Source organism: Arachis hypogaea, chromosome 2 (genome assembly GCF_003086295.3).
Source record: "Arachis hypogaea cultivar Tifrunner chromosome 2, arahy.Tifrunner.gnm2.J5K5, whole genome shotgun sequence".
NCBI classification, from domain to species: domain Eukaryota; kingdom Viridiplantae; phylum Streptophyta; class Magnoliopsida; order Fabales; family Fabaceae; genus Arachis; species Arachis hypogaea.
Genome location: NC_092037.1, coordinates 90907537 through 90922518, shown reverse-complemented (window position 1 = coordinate 90922518; position 14982 = coordinate 90907537). Strand labels below are relative to the sequence as shown.

Sequence of the window (14982 nt, the reverse complement as noted above, 5' to 3'; positions counted from 1 at the left end):
ATCAAACCTCTCTGAAAATGGACACATTTGAAAATTTTAAAATTTTAAAATAAACCAAATATTTAACCAAATTAAATATAAAAAAAAATAGCAACATAACTAAAGCATATATAATACAAAGATTTATATTCGAAAATATTACATCGATCACCTTTTTATCATGCATGGAAGCAGCAGCTTCAAAAAGATTAACCAGTGACATATCATCACAAATCCGAAGAACCATATACACACTTGTGTTATACTGATACCCCAGAGGTCGAGGATCAATCATGAAAACCATCTTCCTTTGAATCAAATAGTTACCCAGTTCGGGAGGAACTTTACGTTCAGTATTAGTCTAAATTCAAAAAAATTAAATAAGAAATGAAACAAATCATAAGAAGGAATGGAATTACAATGAGTCTAATGAGAAAAATTATTCTATAATCAATATCAGCCTACGTTAAAAATTTAAAAAATTAGAAAAAAACTATAAGAAACATAAATGAACCTGTTTCAAATGGGGATTTTCATTTAGCAAAGCAGAGCATCTTTTCTTAATTATTTGAGTAATCTCACGATCATGAAGCAGAAACACATTGCTACCGTTTGCATGAGAAATAATCACCTTAATTCGGTAACTGTATAATAATAACACAAAAGAAATATATAAAGATCATTTTGATGGCTTAACATTTATCTAAAAAGTATGTAAGTGAACAAAATAAGGAATTACTTGATTTTGAAAAATCATTGGAATTAAAAAAAAAACGGGATAAAATCAACTCTTTGTGCAAACCTGGGTATAACATCAACACATTCAAGTTCACACATGTCACAAAAAAATGATCCTTTAATTGCACGAGTAACTCCACCACAAAGACAAGATGAGTACCACCATTTTTGTTCCTTTATGACAGAGACTATAGATCCAAGCAACAAATCATATACATCCTATGCAGAGGCCATTTTTAGAAAAGATAAACATATGATTAATAACAATAAATATGACAAAATTGCTCAATAGATAATTTTTGCAAAGAATATTTCATTTTTTATGGCAGTAATAAAAAACAATTAACATTCTTAATTCTTTAATAAATAAAAAAATTCACGTAATAAATATTAGAATATACTGGATCGGGAGTTGCACAATTGAAACCAGTTGAAATAGAATCCAGCAACATCTCATCAATATTGTTAGCATCAATAGAAGCATCAAATGGAATTCGACTTGTATATTTTTCTATTTCAGAATAATGAAAATCAGCTTCACATATTGGAGTGTACGCAGGTGCTTGAAAAGTATCCTACAGTATAAAGAAAAAATACCAAATGAGTACATTTACATAAAAAATAAATAAAAAATACATTGCAAACAAAAATTGACAAATTTATATCTATGAAGCTAAGGAAGCATTATATAAAAGTTACAAATAGAATGTAAACATACATTTATACGTGAATCAACACTCAACCCTAAACCTGTCTGTCTGTCATCCAGTATTGTAATAACTTTGAACATTCCACCAAATTCTTCCTTAATTAACTCTGTGAACTCAATTTTGAGAATTAATTCTTTTCCAACAACAAGCTCAAAAAAAGCAGGATGCAATGGATGATTAAAATCCTGACATACACAAATAAGAAGATATAAACCACATAATGAACTAAATATAAAGACTTGAAACTGACAAATAGATGATTGTTTTAAAAAATAAACGTAACTCACATTCAACTCTTTCTGAAACTGATCCAAAGCGACAGAGCAAGATTTTCCAAATAATTTAGTTGCAGCAGCATTAAGGAGAACAAAGATTCCACTTGAAGTACTATCTTCCACAATTATTTTTACTCTATAGCTAAGGAAATGCATAAAAAATAGTTATGTATTATATTTTAAACGTATAAAAAAAAGCTAAAAGCAAGAACAGATTTTGCCAATGCAGAGTTATATTATACATATTTAAAATAAATACCTAGCAATGACATTATCAATATTTTTGTCACAAACTTGACAATAGAAATTGTCATGTGAATGCTTCTGAATGCTGTGTCCACAAACACACGAGAAAGACCACCAATGACCATCACCAACAACTTGTTTAATTTTACCCGCAACAAAGAAGAATGGATTCTGGAAAGAATTGAGCACATAAAATGAAATTATAAAAGTTTGGCAAACAAGACTGGTTTAAAAAATAAATTCAAGTTAAAAATACGACGGTATGAACCACACAAATGAAAAATTACCTCCATCTTTTGTTGAATTAGTTGAATTGTACGGATGCGCCTCCAATCGAATGAATCATGATTAATATAGGAAACTAATGAACCATGAATATTCTTCTTAAAGCTAAAGAAATGATAAGAAGCAACATCAAGCCTACAGATAACAACAATAAATCATTAATTTATAATACTAATAGAAAAAACTTCAAAGATAGAATTAAAACAGAGAAAAAATTTAAATCAAATAACTAACCTCTCAAGAAATCTAACAGTTTCTTGTAAATCTGGATTAATAAGAATATCGGAGACATTCAATACATTTTGTAGACATACTTCATCTGAATAAGAAACCCAAAGATAAAACAAAGATATAAGTACAATAACTTCTTTTACAGAATAATTCAAAGATTAGACATCCTAAGACAAAATTATTCGAGAAATCATTTGTTAATTATAACACAAACCTCCATATACTTTGATTTTAAAAGATTGGAGCACAATAACAGGCAGTCTTTCGAATTTCATCAGAATGGAATTATCCAAAGAATCACAGCATTTTCCGAACACGTTGCATTGGACCTTTTTCCTATAAAATTTGGATTCAGAAACATCAAACTAAAAGGTATATAATAGAAAAAATAATTAAATTTGAATATGATTTTTCCAAAATATAATACCCATCAGCATAGATTTCCAAAATCATTAGCTTAAGCTTCTTTCCATAGTAGTCAACTTCCGTTTGGTGACGAACCGAAGTGATAACTCCTATAAAGTCTGAATAGTAAAAAAATAATAGTATAACTTTAAATTAGATAAATAAAAGATGGAACATATACGATTCTCATTTATATCGACATGATTAAAATAAAAAATTTACAAATAAAATTAGTAGTATTATAATAACATACCTATTAGATAATGGTAATCTGATTTTTTTTCAAGTATTTCGAACATTGAACAAAAACTGAACCCAGAATCACGAATTTGGAGACTTGGTTCTGGTATAACAGTGGTTCCTTTTTGAAAAAGTAGCTTAAAACGATGATGAGTCATCTTCATGATCCCAATATTGGGCACAACAGAAAAACTTGTCATACAAAAAGCACCACCAACATATAAATCATCAACAAACATTGATATGTAAGGTTCTTTGACGGTAGCCTGTATTTTATCCCGCTAAACTCAAGAAAAAAGAAAGAAAAAAAATTATTATTTCATATTACAAAAAACATGAAAACAAAAGATTTTGATATCAATATGAATATAAATGAAAATAAAACTACTCACATTTTGATCCATTAGTATCATATGAAGCAATTTTTCGTTATTTTCTGCTAATGGATCTGTATAAAACCACAGCCTAACAATTTTCACTCTTAACCTCCACGATTCCTTCCATGCTGTAATACACTTGATCGAATCAACCTTGTCTTCCATATTGTTCTGAAGTTGCATTTTGATTGTAAAGGTATGAACTATGAAAGACTTTGCAAGAGAAACAAAGAACGAAGTTTTTTTCTGATAGTTTTTGTCTCCAATCTTCGAAGTCTGAGTCCCATATAAATAAATAAATAAATTTAATTTAGTCAAACACTTGAGTTCAATTTTTTTGATTTGATATATCAACAGCTCTTCTGAAAAACCTTCTCTACACGTTTACACCAACTCACATTGGTTTAGCCACTGTAACAGTTAATATGACTACACGTACCTTCTCAGCTTCTCTGCCATCTGAGGCACTCCATCAAATATTGGGAAAGAACAAATTGGTTGGATAGTACCATTTCTATTGATCTATTAAAAAAAAAAGAAATAAATTAATTACATACATCTTCTTGTGAACTCATACATAAAAGAATGTTTAATTTTTTTAAATAATTAATATTTTCTTTTATAAATAATAAGCTTTTATGATAATTGTAGACAAAAATATAGTGTGTATTTGAATTGAAATTTGTGAATAAGAGGTTGCATAAAATAGACTTTACAAAATTATTTTTTATTAAGAGTGAGTTAGTGTTAATTTCATAATTTGGTTTATGTTTAGCAATTTTAGTATAAAATAGATAGCAGTCAAATACAGATGCCGATTTAGAAGGGGCCAGTGGGGTCATGGGTCATGGCCGTCAAAAAATTTTAAAACTTTTATATATTATATGATGATACATTTAAATTTAAATTAAGTTGTTAGTCTAGTGACTAATTAAAATATTTTTTACATTTTTTTAGACGAATCATTTTGATTAATAAATCTTTTTTAATTGTTCCTCCTATTCTTTATTTTTTTCATTAACCATTTGTTTTGATGAATTCTTTTTTTATTGTGCCTTGTATCTTATTAATTTTTTTTCTTAACTTTTAAATCTATTATCATATAAAAAAGACTTTGATTTTTATAACAAATTCTAATTAAATAGTAAAAAAAGTATATATATATATATATAATTTAAAATATTTCAATATTTATTTATTTTCTCATAATATTGAAATAATTACATATTAAATTATATATTAGTATGAATATTTTACATATTTTGTTAATTAATTATTTTAAATGCATATACTAAAAATATTCGAATAACTGATCTATATCATTCATGTTACATTATTTATAATAATAAAGGATAAAAATTAAAATTTTTGTTATTATGAATGATATCAAATATAAAAATTAGTTTTTAGTAGAAATTTCTATTTCAATATAGCATTTATTAATAATTTTTTTAAAAAATAAAAAAATAATATCATCAATTATATAATACAATATTAATTATATAAATATTATTAAATATTTAATTTTCGATTCCCTGTTCAAAAGATTTCTGAATGTGTCCTTGGTCAAATAAATGTTATTTTAGATAAAAAAAATTATTGAAAAAGATATAAATTTAAATAATTATTTTATACAATATTTTCATTTTATTTTACATATTTAAATAAATTTTAATATTCTTTTTCTAATATTCTCAGTACTTTTTAGTACTCTTTTGGCTATAATTTTTTAGTACTTATGATTCTAATATTACTTCTAGAAAAATTTATTTTATTTAATTTGGTTTGTCTAATGAAATTAATAGAATTACATTACAAAGTTTAAAAAAAGACCTCCATACAAAAATAAATAAAAAGAACAATAAAAAAAGGAAACTCACATAACCAAAAAATAATAATTCTGCATCAGGGAGTATTAGAGACATAGTTATAAAAAGAAAAAAAACAACAAAATTCATTGTATAAACCATGATGAGAAAAGTGATAAATATAAAATAAATTTCTTTAATTAATAGTTTAATAATAAAAAGTGAATACAAAACTTAGAATTTTTATTTTCAGGTAAACATAAGCTAGACTAAAGGCATGTTTGTATTTAAAAATAAAAAAAGAAGCTTTCAACAAAATTAAAGTTTAATTTAAAACTCAAAACACTAAACCAAATACACTCGTAATGTTACAAAAGTAAAATAAAATATATAGTAACCTTTATTTAAAGATTTTTTTACAATTATTTATTTTATAATAACATTATAATTACAATATAAAAATATAAATTCAATTATATCATTTGACAATTTAGTAGGATTTAACAACAAATTCAATGAAATAAGATATAAAATATAGAAAACTAATGATTAAATTCAAATGAGAAAATAAAAGAACTTACCGAAAATTTTATTGAAAACTTCTGTGAATATTATATTTTCTGTCAAGTCGTCCTCTGGTCTATTCTCATCGCACAATAAAATTTTCAATCCCTTTTTGTACCTCACACGTGATATAGCCACATAAAGTTGCCCATGTGAAAAAACTGGACGATGTAAAAATAATCCCACAGTTGATAAGGTTTGACCTTGACTTTTGTTAATTGTCATTGCGAAGCACAATGCCAGTGGAAACTGCCTACGTTGAAATTTGAAAGGTAAACCAGAATCACTTGGAATCAAATTTACTCGGGAAATGAACACTCTATCCCCAACATTACTACCAGAAACAATATCTGCAGTAATCACATTTCTTCCAAGACTGTGAACAATAAGTCTAGTACCATTGCATAATCCACCAGCAGGGTCAATATTTCTCAATAAAATAACAGGAACACCTTTTTTCAACTTCAAAGAATGATTTGGTAATCCAGAGCATCTGATCTGATTTAAAAATTCAACATTGATCCAATCAATGTCAATGTCAACATTTGCATCACTGCCACATATGCTATCTGAGCTCAAATATTCTGTCATCTCCCCCGGTAGTAAATTAACAATATGATCATTGACTTCCTCAACAATCTCAATAGTCGCAGCAAGAATAGCTCTATCTTGAAAATATCTAGAATCAGCTGAATTCTCTGAGATATTTGGATATATTGCAGAAACAATATCATGAATTGGATCATCAGTAATAGGAATCGATAGATCTGAAGGAATACGAACAAAATGTCTATCATTAATTATTATACCACATTGAGCTTCTCCAACTTGAAGAATCCACTCTGAGAATAATTTTAACTCATCGACATCTGAATTTTCAATACCACTCTCGAGTCGCATATTCCTACTCAAATTAAACACTTCACAATGCTTCCATAGATAAGAAGAATTTATTGAAGCCATGACAATTTCAGCACGTGAACCTTTAGGTATAACTGGTAAAACTTGTCTAAAATCTCCGCCTAGAACAATGACTTTCCCTCCAAAAACTAAATTTTCATTGGAAGCACAAACAATCTTCATTAAATCTCGAAAAGTTCTATCAACAGCTTCAAATGCTAACTTATTTGTCATTGGAGCTTCATCCCAAATGATTAAAGCTGCTTGACGAATTAAATCTGCCTTTTGTGAATTGATTCTAATTCTACAAACTGATTCCTCATTCAATTCAATAGGAATACTAAACATAGAATGCGCCGTTTTACCTCCTGGTAACAATAAAGAAGCAATACCACTTGAAGCAACATTAATAACAATCTTTCTCTCAGATCGCAATCTAGTTGACAATGTTTTATACAAAAATGTTTTCCCCGTACCACCAAAACCATGCACAAAAAAGAAACCATGCTCTTTTTTTGAAACACAATTAATAACCCTATGATATATGCTCATCTGTTCTACTGTCAATTGATGAAAATATGCATCATGTTGCTTCTGCATTTCTGAGATATCATATTGCAATTCACGCACCAACATAGAATTGGAAAAGTGAGATATTGAGTTAACATTAGGAACTGGCATTCCAGCATAATCCTTCAAAGATTTACCATTATTTTGAAGAAGGTTCTCAATCTCAACCAAACAAAAATTCTGTAACTCTTCAGATGTCATTCTTAATCCTATAAAAAAATTCATACAGTGGAATTTATATTTTATTACTTATTATAAACAAAAATCTAAATTATAATATAACATCACACAATAAATATAAAAAATTATTTAAAATTTTATTCCAACGAATAAAATTTTCTTTTCATACCTGGATATTGTAACTGGAGTCTTCTATGATAAAGGATATCTTCAGATAAATACATCCAAGTTTGATTCCAAACAGAGAAAGGCCTACTCATTGAACCTGATAATAATAAAGTTCCAAATAATCGCCTAAGTTGAGCACCTGTACCTAACTCAGCAGCTTCTTTAATAGCTTGAATGAATTCATTATCATCAGTCAACAAACCCAACGATGAACAAGCTTCTTGAAATGTATTATATGTCACGCCACAAACTGTTCTAAGGCTCTTAAAGCTTGTACAGCCTCTTTGCACATTTAGTAATAGGCGCATATAAAACAATTCACCAGTTGATGGTGGAACAAAACTTAACCTGCCTACTGAAAATCCCCTTTGTCGTGGTCTCCATTCTCTATTGTCAACAATGTAAACAAAATGTTGTGGGAACTCAACATATGTTAAATGTCTTCCCTCCGAATAGGTCCTGTTAGCTAACATCCAAGCAATAAACATAGTAACCAAATCTCTATTCCTGACTAAAACTGAGCTTATTGAGTCACGATCATCAAAAATAACATGTTGCTCTTTCGGTAAATGAAAACTTAACCTTTGAACAGATGGCCACCGATGATGAATATCATAAGCAAAAAGCCTCCAAATAGACTCACATGGAGATAAGTACCGACAATCAAAGTATTCTCTAATCTCATCAATTGCGTGAGAGTGTTGATTCCCAATATTACTATTACCCAATGTTGCTGTTACGCGATCAGGACCTTTATTAACATATTTGAATAAATATTTAATAACATTCGATTTGTTACAAAACTCCAAATTAATATGAGCACGATACTTCATCAAAAGTAGCGGATTATATGGCACAACAAATCTATTATCAACTTCAACACCATATGTTTTATAGGTCACACCAAGATCACGCCGTTTATATATGGGATATCCTTCTTGATCAAAGTAAGTTTCATTAACAAACTGCTTAGGATAAAACTTAGAACATCTACCATCTTGCATGCAAGGAGAATTAAACCGAAGTTGACCACACGGACCATGAATCATAAATTTTGTTACCACATCATAAAGCAGAGGATATTTTGCAGGATTAGGCAGCTCCGCACATATCAATTCATCTATTATTTCACTTGATTGCAATCTACTCCTCCCATCAAGCCAAAGCAAAATATGTGCATGCGGCAATCCTCTCTTTTGAAATTCAATTGTATACATTCCTGAAAAAAGAGATTAGACAAGAAAAAACATTAGTTTTAGAAAAAAAAACAAGAATCAATGAAAAAATGAGACAGGTGCACATACCTGCATTAAGTGGCCCAAAGAAAACACCACTTTTCAAATCTTCTAATAAACACTTCATTTTCGCATGAAAAACTCGACATGAAATATCTGGACGCTCAGCAATTGGAATACCATCAACACTCGTATATCTTTGAAATTCAGGCCAATTTGGATTGCACGTCATTGTCATAAATAGATCCGGATAACCAAAATGCTTACAAATTGCCATAGCATCTTGACAATTGTTAAACATATATCTTCTACCACCAGTGAAAGAAGAAGGTAAAATAACACGTGTACCAATTGAGGAAGCTTCTGTATCTCCATGCTGCATAGCTTCTTCAATTCCACTCAAAAATTCTCCACGTATAGTACTTTGTTTCTTCCGTATCTCATAAAGTCGTTGTGACTCGACCATCGAAAAACTATCAACAACAAACTGTTGAAACAATCTTCTAGCTTTATGAATAATGCTTTCTTCTGTCTCTCTAATTTGTAACCGAAAACATATGAACTCCCGCAGAGAAACTTTAGTTCTTCTTCCACGCACATTTATAGTTCGAACACCTCTATAAGGTATATTATTCTCAAAACCATCTTCACCATAGGGAAAAAGCAAAGGATATTGTAATGGCCAGTATAAAGGATGAGTTTCATAAATTCGCTTCAATTGGCCATCTATAGATCGAAGAATAATATCTCGCCCTTGATCTGAACTATCAAAATCACCAACAATCAAAGCAGCAATCTCATCACAAGAGGAGAATTATATGTTCTTCGATCAAAAGATCTATGAGAGAACAATCTAAGACTAAAAATTTCTGATCGGTGATCCTCATAGAATCCTCTAACTCTTCGAAATGACTTTGCTACCACATTATGTTCATCAATCATATGTATTAGACTAACAATCAATTCTGTATCCACATCTGATCCATGGCTGAAAAAATAAACAAAATTATAGAAATTTATAGAATAAATGAATAATAATAACAATCTATAATATTCATTGCCTAATATTTAAACAAAACATACCTAAAAATACTTGTCGATTATAACTTCATGCACTTGTCGTAAATTAGAGTTTGCAAACTTAGGTCTTTCACCATCTGAGGGTAATAAACTACAATTATGATAGTTTGTCCACTAACAATAAATTGGGGGACCCTACCATTTTAATAGAACTAACAACTTTACCTCAAATGATGTGAATGCAAAAATACTATTGTATGATCGTATATTCTTTTGAAAATATGCTCTTGCATCGGTACCATTAATTAAATTAACCAATAAATCTGGTGCTCTCTGTAAGAATGGTAATTGAACCTTCCCTTTAGCACAGCACACAGAAAATATAGGTTGATTTTGTCTTGAATCTTTTTCAACACGTTCTAAATACCAAAAAACAGCTCCACACCAAACACATGCACAATCAGGATCACCGATATCAAGACATTCTAAAAGAAAAAAAAATATGAAATAAATTATTTTAAAACTTCAATTTAATAAATAAATAAATAAAGAATTAATATAACCTTGCATTTCACTTTGTGCAAATAACGGATGATCAGCAATATCATCTTCTATAGGTCTAATACTTATGGAAGGATCAATTACATCTGTTAATAAAATGACAATTTAAAAAAAATCCTAATCAGAAAGAAATTATAAATTATTATATTTAATGAAAATAAATAAATAAATATATGTAAATTTTTAAATTTTACTATAATACTACCTGACATAGTAATAGATGAACTTGTTGGAAGACAGCTAGCTAGAAATATTGAAAAAGATTATAATAAATTAACAAAAACAAAAAATGTTGGATCATGCACATTTAAAACAATATATTTAATCAAATTACAAACACTTACAATAATTAAATTGAGTTGCTTGAGTTACAACTCTTGCCTTAGTAACTGCATAAGAAACCAACAATAAATTGGACGAAAAAATTTATGAACCACAACATTAACTAATATAAAATTTTATCACGAATAAAACTACATAAAAAATCAAAAAGAAAAAACTTGCAATAACACACCTCTTCTTTGTTGTAACTTGAATGCCTTTTTCCTCTTCAAAATATTTATCCTATTCAACCTTGCCAAAGCAAAATCAGTAGGCATGATGAATAGAAAAAATACAATACTGACCTCCACAAAAAAAGTAAGTTCCAAAGAATGAGATAACTATTTAGCAGCAGCAATCTAATCTACTTAAAACGCACTCATGAACAATGAAAATAACTCTCTCTCTATGTCTCTCCTTACGCATGTATCGATATATATCTGTATATCTAAAAGAGTTAGATGTCTTCTTCATATCCTTTTATCTTATTTAAAAAAATTAATTGTTTAAAATAATTGCCACATTGCTATTTGTATTTGGCAAAAAAATATTAATTAAAAATCATTGTATAGTTAAACATTGGCGAACTCTAAAGTAATTATCATATTTGATATTCAATGTCAATTATCGGTAAATTGAATTTTAAAAATAAATAATTATCATCATACAATGCAAATTAATAAAGCTGCTGCATATTATAATTAATATCATAAGAACTACATTCATTACTGAAATTCACAACAGTGGACATATACATCCACACTATGACTTATATTTACACTCCTCCAACTATATGACACTGTGTCCAATATCTAGCAAAGCAGATTTTAATGTAGCACATATTCTCTTTGAAACAAAAAAGATAAATATAACACCTAGACAAAAGAACCACTAATCTGCTTGAACATTGTAGAACTTCAAAACGCAAAAGTTCTTCCAAAAAAGAAAGAGGAACAAAGATGACTCTCCTAGCAGTTGGACACACCTCAAAAAAGAGGAAGATTAATAAACTTCATACATAATTCACCATAACAAAGATAAAACCTATTACATAAATCTAACTTCATAGACCTAAGACAGCAGCTAGCTTTCATCCATAAACACCCATCTTAACTATCTTCAAGTTCCTTATCAAAATCAGCCTCAAGATTCCTCTTCACCTTTAAAAATACTGCATCTTTGGGAACAACATTAGGCACATTAACTTTCCTTGAGTCATCTAAAAGGTGTGAGAGCGAATCCTACACAAGAAAATAAAACAAAAAAAGGAAAGCACCCAAAAAAAAAGAGGATCACCCAATTAGATGAAAACCTATTGAAACTCCACAGAAAACTAATTATAATGATGAATAAGAATTATTAAAAATCAAGCAATAAATCGAGTATCACCTGAGTTTCATCAACATCAGACCGAATAAGTGAGCCAATATCATCCGACAGCACTACATTTCATCACTATCAACAGGAATGATCTTGAATATCAACCTCCTTAACACCTTCCATATCTAAGTGTATATCATCAAGTCCAGCAACATTTGCTTCTTTTTGAAGAAAAGATGACATGACAGTATTCTCTAAACATTTTGTATTAGAAGTTTCACCCAACTCAGGACCAAACACAAGGAACAGGTGCATCCTTTAAATAATAAGACAAAAGGCACAAAAGAGGAAAGATAGATATCAAAGGACTGCGACAAAAAAATGAAACATGGCACCTATAAATAAATTAAGTACCTTCAAAGGTGTTATCTCAGTCTGAGCAAGTTCAAACATTGAAATAATTGCAGCATCATCACAAATCCTCTTCACACGAAAAGTTCCAAAATATCTATCAACACCAAGAGACTTAGTATCCACTTTCAGCAAGACTTTTTTACCCTCCAAATTTCTAAAAATGATAGGGTAGTCATCCCCACAGAGAACCTACAAAGAAAGAAATAAATGCTACCATCAATAAAAAAAACCATTTTGAACAAAACCAATAAACTACTTTCTGCTTTTCTTTCATTAAAACAGAGAAAGACAAATCTGACACACCTTTGAATCTTTATGTACCTCATTAAATAGGTCAGCACATGTTTTTTTAACCAAGTAGGTTGTTTCACGATCAAATAGGACAAATATACCCTGTCCAGTTTCATCTGATACAACTACCTTGAGCCTATACCTACAAAAGAATGAACTACGATCATAAAAGATAGTAGTAAATGAAAAAGTCTATTCAACACATTAAAAGACAGATTACTCATAAATAAAAATCACAAAGTAAATAAAAAAAACAAGAATGTAACATGACAGAACCTTGGGATCACATTTGTCACATGATGCATGCACATATCACAAAAGTAAACACCAGATTCAGGATGTACTGTCTTCCACAAACATAGGTAGATACCACCAGCACCCTCTTCTACAACATCAATGATAGTACCTAAAATGACAAAGGTTCCATCCTACAAATCATAGAAAAATAGAAGCCAAATGCATAAAAAACCATAAAAATTTAAGAATCAAAGTTCAAAGGATTTAATAATCAAGAACGAAAACAAATAACTACAAATCAAATTAAAAAAAAAATTTTAACCTCCTTGTATTCTTGCAACTCATCTATGTAGATTCTAGTCAACCTCATGAAGTCATCCTCCAATGAGATAGTTTTTCCTTCATTAGCAATAAACAGTGGCTGGGTCCCATTTATCTCTTGCTCTACCACGCTAACAAATGACATGAAGGAACAATCTTAATGCTTTTTTTCAGCATATTCAACATACATAAAAAATAAATAAAACTAAATATATGAAAAATAGTACTACACAAACCTCTTCCTGAAATCACAACAGCTGCCAAGTCAGGATTAAGAATATTTTTGTTGCTTTCATGACATTTTGTAACCCAGGTTGCCCTAAAAAAGAGGAAAAAAATGTTAGCAACCTTTCCAAAAAAATCTTATACCAACAATGTAAGAAAAGAGTTTAAAAAAATCATTGATAATACAATATTCAACAACAGTACCTCGAAAAAGCTTAACTTTGGCAAGTGAAGAATCACTACTGGTTGTTTCAACATAACAGAAGAAAGAAATGATTTAGTTGATCCACATATTCTCCAAACAGGGCGCACCTAAGCACCATCCTACAAATAAAACACAACAAATTGTAACATAAAAAATAGATAAAACAAAAAAATAAATGAAAACCATATGCTGAAATAAGAAAGTAATGAAGCAACGAACTTTTGAGAAGAAAGCTCCACAACAAACCATCTTGATTGTTTTTCCATCTTTATCATAACTTTTTTCCTCTCCAACTAAAGTCAGCAACCCAATAACATCTGCAAGTACATTAAAAAAACCGGCAAAAAAAGTAGAATAATATATAACAGGATCAACAGCACATAATCTCAATAAATGGAAAAGAAATACAGAACCACTCACCAACTAAATAATCATGATCTTGACTCATTTGCAATATCTCCTCAAAAGGATATAGAGTAAAACAGACTCTTGGTATGATATCATCTGGTAAAGTTGTTACTATTGTTCGGAAGAGAATGTAAGCTTAAACTCATGTTTTGTAGCTCTATAAGAGCCCATGATTTGGAAACAACAGAGAAATAGCACATCTTGTAGCAATTCCCTTCAATAATATTATCTTTAAACCTGTTTGATAAGCTGCTTCCTTATAGTGGCTGGATTTTGTTTGACTATAAATAATAAAAAATAAGAATACATGTTAGTCAGCAACTAAAGAAATATCAACAATATGCTAACTCAAAATAAACTACAAATAAAATGACTAACATTTTCATCCACCAAAATGAGCTCCATTGGAATTTGGAGAATCTGGATTTCCAAAGCTTGGAACAATCCAAGCGCCTAATTACCCTCACTTTAAGCCTCCAAGCTCTCTTGGAGGAACTATCTTGCTAATAGCATCAAAAGATGGACTCATTTGAGCGTACTAAAACACTTGTAGAAAAGAAAACAACAACAATATGAAGATATGTGAAAGATGAACAAAGCCAATGATCTGCACTACTCTTACCACTTCAACCCTCTTTTATAGACAACGCTAGATGAATAGTTTCAAATTTGAATTCAAATTTTTTAGCAAAATGGGGGGAAGTAAAGATTTTTCACCTTGCAAATCCAAAAAAGAACTGAGGTTTCT

At 29.4% G+C, this 14982-nt stretch overlaps 1 protein-coding gene across 1 annotated transcript; it reads right to left on the bottom strand.

Moving 5' to 3' along the window:
* Positions 1-12271: 12271 nt before the first annotated feature.
* Positions 12272-13541, bottom strand: LOC112727894 (uncharacterized). Its single transcript, XM_072210444.1, has 5 exons — positions 13398-13541; positions 13115-13266; positions 12851-12980; positions 12548-12736; positions 12272-12418 (listed from the first exon to the last, which is right to left on the bottom strand). Exons 1-5 carry the CDS (start codon positions 13539-13541, stop codon positions 12272-12274), a joined length of 762 nt encoding a protein of 253 aa, XP_072066545.1.
* Between the last annotated feature and the right edge of the window lie 1441 nt (positions 13542-14982).

What these genes read in the sequence shown, in the direction of transcription:
- LOC112727894 (XM_072210444.1), bottom strand. Translation starts at nt 13,541, where the DNA reads ATGTCATTTGTTAGCGTGGTAGAGCAAGAGATAAATGGGACCCAGCCA. An exon ending in AGTTGCAAGAATACAAGGAG is followed by an intron (nt 13,267 to 13,397) that starts GTTAAAATTTTT and finishes TATGATTTGTAG; the next exon opens with GATGGAACCTTTGTCATTTT. An exon ending in AGGTACATAAAGATTCAAAG is followed by an intron (nt 12,737 to 12,850) that starts GTGTGTCAGATT and finishes CTTTCTTTGTAG; the next exon opens with GTTCTCTGTGGGGATGACTA.